Source organism: Littorina saxatilis, unplaced genomic scaffold (assembly GCF_037325665.1).
Source record: "Littorina saxatilis isolate snail1 unplaced genomic scaffold, US_GU_Lsax_2.0 scaffold_632, whole genome shotgun sequence".
In the NCBI taxonomy this organism is placed as follows: domain Eukaryota; kingdom Metazoa; phylum Mollusca; class Gastropoda; order Littorinimorpha; family Littorinidae; genus Littorina; species Littorina saxatilis.
In genome coordinates this window covers 1-12992 of record NW_027126373.1, presented here as the reverse complement: position 1 = coordinate 12992, position 12992 = coordinate 1, and the positions used below count along the sequence as shown (strand labels likewise).

General features: G+C 38.9%; 2 protein-coding genes across 2 annotated transcripts; one reads left to right on the top strand and one right to left on the bottom strand.

Moving 5' to 3' along the window:
* Positions 1-4296: 4296 nt before the first annotated feature.
* LOC138954805 (NADH dehydrogenase [ubiquinone] 1 beta subcomplex subunit 2, mitochondrial-like) lies at positions 4297-6006 on the bottom strand. Its single transcript, XM_070326571.1, has 3 exons — positions 5845-6006; positions 4914-5037; positions 4297-4559 (listed from the first exon to the last, which is right to left on the bottom strand). Exons 1-3 carry the CDS (start codon positions 5925-5927, stop codon positions 4485-4487), a joined length of 282 nt encoding a protein of 93 aa, XP_070182672.1. The 5' UTR covers positions 5928-6006; the 3' UTR covers positions 4297-4484.
* Positions 6007-6031: 25 nt separating this feature from the next.
* Positions 6032-9885, top strand: LOC138954806 (uncharacterized). Its single transcript, XM_070326573.1, has 4 exons — positions 6032-6287; positions 7428-8526; positions 8906-9128; positions 9830-9885. Exons 2-4 carry the CDS (start codon positions 7429-7431, stop codon positions 9883-9885), a joined length of 1377 nt encoding a protein of 458 aa, XP_070182674.1. The 5' UTR covers positions 6032-6287; position 7428.
* The last annotated feature ends 3107 nt before the right edge of the window (positions 9886-12992 follow it).

Sequence of the window (12992 nt, the reverse complement as noted above, 5' to 3'; positions counted from 1 at the left end):
TTTAGAGAGAGAGAGAGAGTGTGTGTGAGAGAGAGAGAGGCCCGGAGAGAGAGAGAAAGAGTGTGTGTGTGTGTGTGAGAGAGAGAGAGAGAGAGAGAGAGAGAGAGAGAGAGAGAGAGAGAGAGAGACACGGACGTACATACACCCACATCCATGACACGCACGCACACACACGACCGTACACACGCACTGACAAACACTCACACACACCATCGCACATACACACACACTCACTAAAACACACACACACACACTCACTAACACACACACACACACACACGACTTCAACCTCACTGTCAAGGAGGCAGAGAAACTCAATGTGAGGAGAAGGAGGGGTGGAAGGAGGTGAGAGAGAGAGAGAGAGAGAGAGAGAGAGAGAGCCGCGCTCAGACTACTGTGACGAAGTTACTGTGGCGAAGTTACCGGGACCGGTGACGAATCTACCGTGTGACGAACTTACTGGTAGCCCTTTGCGTATGGCGCAAGTACAGTAGAGAAGCGCTTGACACACTGAAAAAGGCCTACTACGAGCAAAAGAAAAAGAATCAGTGATGCATGTGCTTTTGATGTGATCTTTTTTGAAATTATGATGACTACAAAAACTGACTGATGTGTTTTGTTTGTGAATGATGGATATAATTATGTGCATCATGATTGCGTTTCGCAGACACAGTTGTCATGTGCGTTGTAATTGGCGACGAATGCTGGATGATTACTATTTTTGTGCCAGGATTACTATTTTTGGGGTTGAGCATTACTCCAAAACACTTATGGGGGTAAACAGGTCTGATCCGCATCCAACACACAAGAAGAAACCAGCACAACGAGATTAAAGTGGATTCGACTCATCAGCCGTGTAGACACAACAGCAGACGGAAGGCACAAGCTTTTTTTCACCTGCAAAAGATGCAAGGGTTTGTGCAACAGAGACGAGGATTAGACCTTGAGGATCTAGCCTATCGGTTTCGCTAATATAGGTAGAATAAAATGCATGTCACCAGAGTGGCCAAGAGCAACCTTAACAATTTACTGGTTTGTTTTCATTTGTTTGAATGTTTCTCTCTTCTTCCTGCGCAGTCTTCTCTCCATTTCATGTCCCCTGTGCATACCATAACATGTTCTGAGAAAAAATGTTTGTTTGGCTCACTTTTTGTGTGTGTCTTTATTGATGTTTGTATGATGCAATGAGTGTCAGAACAAAATCTGAGTTCTCGTACTTTGAAATGGAGAACGAGAGACAAGACAAAGCATTACAGCACAAAGTCAAACATATCAGCACTTGCAAACAAAATGCACACAATACAGTCAGCTCAAAAAACTTTACTTATGTTGATAAACGTTAGCAGCAGATCAAATCTGATGACTTCATCCACTTGGCAATAAACATATTGGGAAGAAAGATATCTAGTTTTATATATTTATATATATTTTATATATTTATAAAGGGACTTTGCTCTGTAAATCTCGGTCCCCCTTGAGGAGGGTCTGATGCTCCCAATAGGCTGTCTGTGAAGGGATACTTATTTCTCTCTCTTTCTCTGCTAAGAGATTTTAACAAATCTCGGAAGAAAGTCTCTGCTGTCTTTCAATTGTTTCTTTCACAATTTCTGATGTTTTATATATACCAAAAACACACATGTAACTTACAGTAAAAGTCATATCTATAATGGTGTACACAGGAACCTTTCTTTTCAAAACTCCAAACAATAATCTGATACAAAAAAAATTCCAGTACAGAAAAAGAGGGAGTCTTAAAATGTAAGAACATTTACATAGGTTTTGACAAGACAAACATTTATATTTTAGATGCGACCCACCCTACTACCTTTCAGGCTGAACACTTTCAGATACAGATCTCTGCAGAAACGAAGCAGCTGTTCAACAATGTTTGGCTCTGCCCATTACATGTGTAAAAAGTAGATCTGGATCTGGCAAAGCTTTTACATGAGTTGACAAATTGTTGAAATTAGACTGAGTCGTCAGGATTGTTTACTTTGTGGAAGGGTTGCTCTCCTTGTTTATCTGTGTGGTTTCATAGTTAAGAGGAAAAAGCTGTTATGTTAATACCGCTTTCTCTACTTCTACTAGTTCCTCCTCCTAAGTGCATCCTGTTGCTGCCTGTATCAAAACGGGCAACAGGATTGGATTACTTTGGGAACAGGAGGTTGTGATGGCTGGCTCTGGGTAACAGGTGGTTGTGATGGCTGACTCTTGGAGACACGTAGAAGTCTCTTTCTGGTTTTGACAAAGATGCAATCAGGGGCTTCCTCCTCCAAAATGACTTGCAGCCTGTTGCACATGGTCAAAACACTTCCAAAAGGAAAAAAAAAGAAAATAATCAATATTAGAAAGAGAAAGGAGACAACAACTTTTACTAAAGCATCATTTAGGACAATTTACCAAGTGTTACATAACAAATTGCTCACAAATTTGAGTGCAACTTGCATGAAGAGCATTGCAAAATTAAGACAGTTGCAGGGATGGCCAGATAATAATAATAATAATAATAATAATAATAATAATAATAATAATAATAATAATAATAATACGAATATTTATAACGCGCACATATCTCACCAACAGGCGACTCAAGATCTCAAAATCAGTCTTAACTTGCCAGACAGGTGAGTCATTTCAAGAAAGTCAGTAAGTCCACCAAAAAGAATTGCTTACCGGGTACAAACCACAGTTGCTATAACTGCATTGTTTACGTTTTGAAACTAGAGTATTCAACCAGAAGTGTTGCATTTGACAGGATTTTCACTAGCCAACCAGAATAAAAACTTCAAACTGTTAACAACTGTTCCGTTAATCAATTGGCTGTATGGAATCTGTTCTATATATTAAAATACCATATACAATTGTTTTACATATTCTCGCACACTACACATTCAAACAGCTACAGAGGAAAAATTATCGCTTACCGGTCTTACAAAGACGATGTTGCCACACATCACAGGTGTCACGCTGAAGTGCATGTTGACGACCTTTCACAGGGTGAGAACAATAGCTACACAAATCCATTCAGTCGTCTGTGTTGGACAACTGACCCCACTCGCCAGGCAACATTCTTCTCTTATACACCCCAACAATGAGTTTCACTCACAATTAACAGTTCACCTTCATCACACAACCTTGCATGAAATTTAGACAGGTCACATGTTTCACACGATACAAATACTTTTCGTACAACTATTGAATGTGACTGAGTGCGTACAACACGTGTCGTGACTGACTATTAGGGTTTAACGTCCTCTTCGTAGACCAACTGGTCTATATTGTGACAGGTATTGGTAATACGTGTCGTGTGAGGGAGAGAGAGATAGACATGTATTCATTCACACGATACCCATTCACACAGCCAGACAAGGACACTGTCGATTTGTTTGAATGTCTTTAATAATACAATAATTTATTTGTAACGCGCACATATCTCGCCACAAGGCGACTCTGGTAATCTGGATTGAATATGAGCTGTACACGCATCAAGGGCGCTATATTATTATATATAGGTTATATTTTAATATGATTTTTGAGAAGAAAAAAAATTGGGGCCGAAACGTCTTAGGGCCGAACCGTCTTAGGGCCGAAACATCCTGAAATGGGCCGAAACGTCCTGACTTTTAGGGCCGAAACGTCCCAAATGGGGCCGAAACGTCTTAGGCCCGAAACGTCTTAGGGCCGAAACGTCCGGCATTCCAACCCATCAAACTACATGTAGAGCCTAAGAGTGTGCCATCTCTTAAATCATGTGATTGTGTTAGCATTTAAATTTTGTTCATGCGTTATCATTATTACGAGTGAAGATGAGCAGCGCCAGGACTTCCAGTGATTGAGCCTCAAAATCAGCTGGTTTTTTTGTAAATGTGTAATGAATACATAGTACTTTTAAGTTATGCTCATTTTGTTTGTCCTGAGGTGTGTGTGTGAGTGTCATTGCAAAAACACCCTGAAGCTAGATCCATGGTTTTTTTTCAATTTGATAGTCTAAAGTATTTGTGCAAAAAATAATAGAAAAAAGAAACCTCTATCTTAATACTCCTAACTTTTGGTCATTATGCAATAAACTTAAAATGCTTTTATCATCATTAATTCTGTTATCTTCCATGCCTCAACTGGACAATTAATCAAAGCTTGAAACTTCAAAGTAATTAATGCATGTGTGTGTTATTACCCAGTTCTCCTTTGTGTTGTCTGAGAGACAAGCACTGAAGCAGAGAAGTAAACATATAATTCATGTACTTAATTATGCTCTCTCTCTCTCTCTTTCTCACATGCACACAGACACAAATCAAAAACGATGACAACGTTTTATTTTCCTTAACTGCAATTCTATTTCACCTTGTAACAAATCTCTCATTTCAGCCACACGCATACAGACACTTCACATTTGCTACAGCACGAACAAAGAAAACATAATTATTTTTGTTGTCTACAAGTCCTTCAAAGAAGTTAAGAAGATAGCAGGTGATCATAGTCTTTGGTCAACCTTCCTCATCAGGTGGGATTCCAAGTTCCTCGTCCGTCCACTTGGAAGGGTTGGGGTATTCGAAATGACCCTGAAACACCACACAAAACTAATAATAATTGTATATAATGATATATATATATATATATATACAGCGCAAATCATGCTCTTAGTTTTATTCTGTGCCCTCCAGGCTTGAATTGTCACATGCATACATCAATGGGTGACTCTAAGTCCACCACAACGTACTATTTTAATACTTATCAACACACTGATAACTAGTAGTGGTACACTAACAAAAATATAGGTCATTTAACTGAACACCCCAGACAGAGAGTGAGAAAGATTGTTCTCAAATAGAGAGCTTAAAACATCACTCCCCAATAAACAAAACATACAAAATAACAAACCCAATGATGTAAAGAAATATTTTTTTTAAACTTACAGTAATATGTTCTGGCTCCTTCCAGCAGTGATAAAGCATCCAGTACCACATCACAAATCCCAGGAACTCTGCTTTAAACATAACTGATTTGGGTGGATCTGGCGCAATACGTCTGTAGTACCACCTGTAACACAAATCATTTGTGGTTGATGTAGTCATCTTTTGGGTTGATTTGATACCAAAATGATTAAATCCCTTTATCCACAAAACAACAACAACAAAGGCAAGAGGATACAGTTATCACACACACACACAACACACACAGCTGCCTGACCTCCACTCAGATGTTATGTTCATACTAAGATGCAGTCAATTCTCTCTCTCTAACATTAAGTGTATAATGTAATGTTACAGTATTTCTATTATCATCATCATCATCATCATCATCATATTGTAGGCATTAATGACAACGTTGGCATTGTGCCAGTTTGATCGTCGGTTACTTTGCTTCCTGATTGCTTTTTGGTTTGTCTTTTGTCGTTGTATTACATTGTATTTGTTTGCTCAATTGTTTGCTTATTTGTCCGTTATGGTTCAACTTGTCTATCATGTATGTATTAGAATTTCTATTTGTACTAGATGTAACTGTAAGGACAAGGTTGTAAGAAAAGACGTAGCCTAAAACTCTATCCTTCTAAAATAACGTTCCATCAACAATATGTTGTGGATCCTTAAAAGACCATATCAATTATCAGATAGCCGCACAAAGACACACACACACACACACATTGTCATGATTGTGACACACACACACACACACACATAGCTCATTCACTGAATTGTGGCATGTATCTATCTACTTCTCTCTCTTACAAAAAGATACAGAGAGAGAGAGAGAGAGAGAGAGAGAGAGAGAGAGAGAGAGAGTTAGGTTTCTCGAGAAGTACAAAAAGGATAATTTTATCTGGCATTCAATATCATTTTCACTTACGTTCCGCCATTGCGAACGGCTGTCTGCACAGCTGGTCTAGTTTTCAGGACAGTAGCAACTGTCCGCAATGTTGATGCAAACATTTTGTCCCGACCCTGCAGCAAAAGACAGCAGACGGAAGCGCTCTGAAGGTTAGATTAAGTCCGCAGCGACTCTAAAAACATAGCAAATGTTTTTGCCAAATAAAAAATATTCTGGTTTTGTTGTGACACATTATGAAACAGATAAATTTGTCTTCATCGATGGTATTTGTGGAATTAATACTCAAATATTTCTGTATAACGCAATGAGGGTAAGAAAAGTAGGTCCGCAGAAATCAATTAATATGGCTTCCTTAGCGACAAGTGCGCTGTGTGTGTAAATAGCGACCACCGGGTGTTACCCGCTCAAACAAGGTTGCATGCCATCAGAGGTGTGAATTATAGCCTGCAGCATCCGGACAGGTATGGAATATTTAGTTTATTTGTCGCGTTAGCAGTGAATTGTTCATTTGTTTTGTGTGTGAATCTCCCGCCGAGGGGCAGAAACTTGCATTTACACAGACAATTGGCACTGAGAGTGAGAGGCAGTCACGCTACGGTAGGTTGCACAGGCTTAAAGGCTTATTTGGGATTTTGAAGGCCCATACTGTAGATCTAAATGGACTCACTTTGTGGTGTTTCCTGCACCAAAAATATAAGATAATTGCTGAATTGTTGTTGTTACTTGAATAAGGAATTGACTCAAATTCCAGCAACATATTTTCACTGAATTGTTCGTGATTGAATTAAAAAGGAGAAATTCAAGCAGTGTTACTATTGCTTTCGCTGTATTCAATTTGTTATTTGTTTCCACTCAAAATAGTATTAAAACGTGTTTATAGATGAAGGTTGACATAAATTTAACTTTAACACTATATGGATAGGATTTGTCCTTTTTTTCTGTTAGCAAAATTTGTGAAAACTAAAAGTTGGATGTCATCAGATATAAGCAGTTAGGACATTCCAGGAGTTTACCAACATTTTAATGTGTCTTTTTGTTTCTTTTTTAACATTTTTGGACGTTTTTTTCTCTCTTTGTGGTTATAGACACAGTTATATCCTACTGTGGAAACCGGCCCCTTTTAAGACGACGAGCCAATTTAAAACTCTTTCCCTTTGAAGAACTTGTTTTCACAGACTTTCTGTTCATAACCTTTGTAAATTGACCCCCATTTAAAGACTCCTTTTTTTTAGACCTGTTCTTCTTAGATTTTTGGTGGTCTTAAAAGGGGGGTTCCACTGTATCTTTAAGAGGATGTTCAAAACACTGATGGGACGCTGTATTGGCCTCATTGGCTGCTGCATTTTTTCAAACCAGCTAAAGTAAACGAAATATCCCAATGTAAAAACACATTTTGGGCTTTCACTTTACATGGAGTAATGGCATTCTGGTGTAGAAGAAGTATTATTTGCGTGTATTAGAATGTCTTATGATGTATTCTTTCTTCTGTCTGTCCATTCATCCACACAAAAACACATTTTGGGCTTACATACAATTTTTACAACAAACAGAAGTATATTAGATTAATAGAGAGATTTATACTTTTTTCTATGTGTGTGCAGCATGTCAGCTGAAGAGAGTGAAGGGCTGGTGGTGCCACAACCACCACGTCCGCTGACGCCAACAGCACCACCCCCACTGTCACCCCCACAACAACCAACCACCGTCACCTCCCCTACTTCGACAGCAGCCATGCCAGTCATCAACAACCTGCCCACCATATTTGGTGAGGTCTTCGACCGCGATGTCACCTTTTGCGTCGACACATCAGGCAGCATGTTCCAGTGTCTTCATGTGGTAAAAGAACATCTGATTGAAACTCTCATGAAGCACGCTCAGAGGGAAGGGGAAACGACCTTCAACATCATCGAGTTCAACTCGGAGGTCACGCAGTGGTCCGACAAGATGGTGGTGTGCACGCCCGAAACTGTCCAGGTGGCAGCTGGCTGGATCAAGGACTTAGAGGCGAAGACTGGAACCAACACGCTCGACGCTCTTCTGACAGCACTGCACGACAGAAATTGTCAAGCAGTGTATCTGGTCACTGATGGTTTGCCCGACACTTTCGCTGAGGACATTCTTGATGTGGTCATAGAAGCCACGCAGGGTCGCCCCATCCATTGCATCTACCTGACCGGGGATAAAGCGGAACAGCCTGCAGTGGAATTTCTCGAAGATCTTGCAGTGGAGTCTTTCGGCTCTTTTCATATCGTCTCCCTCACCACTCACGGTTGTGTCGAAAGGATCGAACCCATCTACCGTCAGGAGCACGCCAATCAGAAAGTGATAAGGACTGTGAACAACACTCTTCGACCTAACTTTAAAAACTGCAGTGTTGCCACGACACTGCAGATTGACCCTGATGATATTCTGCAGAACACACCAAACACGGCTTCTCTCGGGTTGCTGGGCATGCCTCCAAACTGTCCACCATGGTGGGGGTGGAGGTACTGGGGGCTGGGACAACCGTACCGATATAATTTCCCAGCGACTTGGAGCCGTTACCGGCCCGCTAAGTCTTGGCTGAAGGCGCAGGACAAAATGAACGACATCGCTGATTCTGGTTTGTCTCCATCGGCTGGCTCCCTGCTTATCAACAAGAAGGTTCTGGCACGGAGAATAGCTGATGGGTATTTCTACATGGGCACAGTTCAGAGTCAGGTAGGTTTGAATCAGCTTTTGTTGTTTGAAGATTTGAAATGTTATAAAGGTTTCAGAAGATATCAGCAGATTAGTGCTGCCGATTGTTGTAATTGTTTGTATTAACTACCTTGCATATATGCGTCTTGATCTGTTAAGTACTTTTGATGCTAATTATCATGCCAAACACAGTGCTATATTTATCAGGATCGATCCTTTTCAGAGCCGTCAATCACTCAATGTGAGTTTTCAACAAAAAGGTGTTTTTTGCTGTTTACTGGTAACTATTAAAATGAATAAAGTTTCACACACACATATATATATATATATATGTACTCATGAATCTGAAGTACACGGACATCACCAAGTAAGAGTCATTATAATGTTTCTTCTTTTCCAGATCCTGGAGGACAAGTTTCTGATTGCGTTCGGGCCTTGCAAGCATGGCAAGTTTCGGGAGACAACCTATCAGGATACTTTCGTCTTTGACATCGTCGACTACTGCGATGCCCAGAGACACACCATCATCACAGGTGATCATGTCTTGGCACCGTGGGAACCGGAGGGAGAGAGATACGGGCCTGGCATCGTCATTGACGGTCAAGAAAAACGCCAGGCAGTTGGTAAGTTTCATTTTTCAAGTCTTCTAGTCAGAACATTCTCGAAGTTGGTTTTGGTGTATCAGTCTGATTTCTGCTATTCCTGGCACATGCTTTCTATCAAGAACCTTTAATGGGCAGTTCTGGTGAGGTTATGCCCCCTCAATCTTTCGGCTGGTATCTGGTGCCACCTCGCGGCAAGATATCACACGAGAATGAAAAAAAAAACTTGCATTGGTCCCAAATAGCATATCGGTTTGGTAACAGTTTGTGTGTAAGCCGTGCATTTTATACGGTAAACAGACAATGGTCGGTTCTGGTGAGGTTATGCCCCTTCTTTCTTTTGGCTGGTAACTGGCGCCACCCCGCGGCAAGATCACAGGAGTTGTTTCGCGTTATCACCCCAGAATCGCTCATTAGCACTGTAAAAATCATATAGTTTTAATTGTGATTATTTCCCTTTCTTCAACTGGAAAACCCCACATGTTGTTCAACTTGTGAAAGTGCTCTTTACCCCTGTGTGCCTAATTTATTTTCAGTAAATGTTAGTTTCTGTTTCCTCTTATACATGTTGGAATCCTTTTATATTTCCTGTGCTGTAACATAAAAATCTGTATCTTGTTGATAACTTTATCATTTCCCCCCTTTTTTGTGTGGTTTAAATGGGTGTAGAAGAGAAGCTGACATTCCTTATAAACCTGATTATTTTCATAACTTTATTGCAGATGACAAGCCCACAGGTAAATTAGTTGCAGTTTATATGAGTTGCAGACATGTATAGAAACTTTTGCACTGCATGTGTATTTATCCATAAATCTCACTGTATTTTGTAGTGATTCCATTTATATTTTATTATCACTGATTTTGTATAGATGAATTTGCAGTTCTTATATTTATGCGTGGATACAGTTTAATTGCCACTTATCTTGTACGCACAAGTTTCTATATAGCATATATATACATATATATATATATATATATATATATATACATATCATATATTTCATTTTAACATGAATTCTGTTGTTAGCGATACATGTGCTAAATTGTTTGTTTATGTGTTTTTTGGTCACAGATGTTTCTTCTAAATTTGGTAGTCTCAGCAGTTACATGACCATTTATCTGTCTATAGATTAATTTATTTATTTGTTGTCGCTCAACATTTTGTCACAAAATCAACCATAAAACCAAGAATTAGGTTTCTCCATGTCCGAGACCAGAAGATCAGTGTTAAAATGTGTGCTTGACTAAACACTGCAACTTAATTTTGTTTGACATTCATACTCTAACAGAAACAGATTCAGATAAGCCATGCATTATGTGATAGGGCCAGACCTAGTCGATCTTGTGTTCTCTACTGATGGTAATACAAATAGAGTTGCATGCACAGAACCTAGGGAGCAATTGTATTGTCCGAACGAGTGAAAAATTAATGCGGATACACAGAAAGGCGTTTATTTGTCAGGGATGTTAAGTGTTGTGCAAATAAAAAAAGCCACATTGTAGCCTCCGGCATAAGCTCACAGAACTGTTATTTGTTTATATTTTGGGTGAAATCTCAGTGGTGCAACTCTGCCATTATGTTTGTTTTTGGCATCGCTCAACACACTTGTAAGAATTCAGTACCAATACTGAGATCAATAAAACTGCGGGTAGGGAGAAATTTACAGTGTGAATCAATCTCCACAATCACTTGTCTACTTCTAATCCATTAGCTAATGGAGAAACTATTAGTCAGTCATGCCTAAAATTGACAATATAACAACAGGCCCTGGAGGCATGAATCAATAGCATAAATGAGCCTTGGGCAGAGAAAAAACTGTTTCCAGAATTTCTGTTCCATTTTTTTGAGACAAAAAAGACATAGGTTATTATACATGTAGGTACATGTATGTATGAATAATAAGCTTAGGCTTAGTATTGTAGTTATAGTCCTACACAGGAGGGAATTCATGTCAACTGATTTGTTAAATACTTGACTTTAAGCTTTTATCATCAACAGCTATAGAGGATGTAAGCTGATTATATACACAAGTCATAATCTTCAAACTAACAAGCAAAAAACAAACAAATAAATAAAATCATGAGAACGCACCTATCTAATTATTGTACTTCTATAAAATCTGCCCAACGTGTTAATTATTTAGTCCTGCAAAAGAAAATATATGTTGCAACCAAGGACTTCTACATATAGTAGTCCTTGGTTGCAACCAATCTGCAAGCATAAGATTGAGTATTAATGAAGCCTGTGAGAGCAAGTTGTAACATTAAATTAACATGCACCCATTTTTGTACAAACACACAGTGGCCCAAAGAGAGAGGGCCATTTAACCCTGACCTGGAACCAAGTTCCATTATGGTATAGCGCAGTCACGCAGGAGCGGTACAGTGTGCTTTTGTGTTGTAACAACAAAACTGCATGACTCTGTCGGAATGTAGACACAGTAACGGTAAGCCTGTTGGCTTTCCATTAGCTTTGTTTGCATTATATGCTGATTACAAAATCTCCTCGCAGTGTAGTGGTATTACTTAGTTGTTTTGGCAACGCATAATTTTTTTTATGTCAAAGAGAAATGTTTTGTCTAAGTTTGTATGCAAACTTGTCTCATTCTCACAAAATTATCAGTGGTGGCTGTTGTATTTTGAAGGAAGACTTTGAGTGCATGCATGCATTCACTCACATACTCACGCACATTATAATTGCACAGGCAGATCAATAGATGCACGCACGTATATGCATATGAACACTTACACACATGTATGAATGCATCTGTGAACACACACATATACACACACAGGCACACACATCTATAAAAAAAAAAAATAAATAAATAAAAGCTGCAGAAATCCAAGAGGGACAGATAGAAGTCAAATTACAAACAAACATTAAGACGTCCCAACAACAAAGAAACACGAAACAGATCTAGAAAATCTGAGTGAGAGAACAGCTATAGGTCTCAAAACATCGTTGATGTCTGCATAAACATTTTTCACATTTTGAAGTGTATCTGACACTATTTACATGTACTATATTGGATATATAAGTATCCAATGCATATCTATAAAGGTTTGTAAAATATTTATTAGGCTGTTTTCTTGTTTAATTTTTGTATTTAAATCGTTACCCTCGTACCACTTTACAGTGTTTTCAGGGATGGCCAAATCGTTCGCACGACCACTAGGGGCAAGTAAAAAATCCGCCGGGCTAGTAGAAACCGCCTGGCTGGCCAATGAAAATTCTGATCAAATGCAACACTTTTGGTTTTGATATCGAGTTTTCAAGCCATATATTGATATAAACACTGCAGATCAACTGGGGTATGTACCGGGCAAGTGACATTTCTGCTGGGCTAGTGACTTTCTTGAAGTTACTCGCCCGGCTGGCGAGTAAAGATTTTGAGATTTGGCTATCCCTGGTTTTAGCTACCGGTAGTTATAGTTTCAGTTCAAATGTCTACAGTCTGTGTGCAAATATTGTGACTGACGTCCTCAATTGATTTAGTTTCTGTGAGTGTCATTTAGTCACTCAAGTGCATCCAGTTTTTGACACAGCTTTAATACATGGCTTTGTTAATATTGTGTATTATTGTGTATATGCTTCAGTTAGGAAAGGCTTCATTACTTAGGTTTTTTTTCTTCTGAGTGTCAATTCAGAGAGCATATTATCTGGTTTTATATATATGTAATGTTCACCAAACAGATCTGCATGTGACCTCTGTACTATTAAATAGTATGAATTACAGTTTATTGTCTCATATGAATTACTTAAGACAAATGTTAGATAAACAATTTAGTACAAACTTCAAATTCGGTAAAGTTTTAGTCTTTGAAGTGCACAACGACAGCTAACTAATTTTGGTTAATAGATAAAATATGTCATCAAAAACA

Bases quoted from the DNA above. Each gene is read 5' to 3' on its own strand.
- LOC138954805 (XM_070326571.1), bottom strand. From the start codon at position 5,927: ATGTTTGCATCAACATTGCGGACAGTTGCTACTGTCCTGAAAACTAGA. The intron at 5,038-5,844 runs GTAAGTGAAAAT...TTTGTGTTACAG, and splicing joins GCCGTTCGCAATGGCGGAAC to GTGGTACTACAGACGTATTG. The intron at 4,560-4,913 runs GTAAGTTTAAAA...GTGGTGTTTCAG, and splicing joins AGGAGCCAGAACATATTACT to GGTCATTTCGAATACCCCAA.
- LOC138954806 (XM_070326573.1), top strand. From the start codon at position 7,429: ATGTCAGCTGAAGAGAGTGAAGGGCTGGTGGTGCCACAACCACCACGT. The intron at 8,527-8,905 runs GTAGGTTTGAAT...CTTCTTTTCCAG, and splicing joins TGGGCACAGTTCAGAGTCAG to ATCCTGGAGGACAAGTTTCT. The intron at 9,129-9,829 runs GTAAGTTTCATT...ACTTTATTGCAG, and splicing joins AGAAAAACGCCAGGCAGTTG to ATGACAAGCCCACAGGTAAA.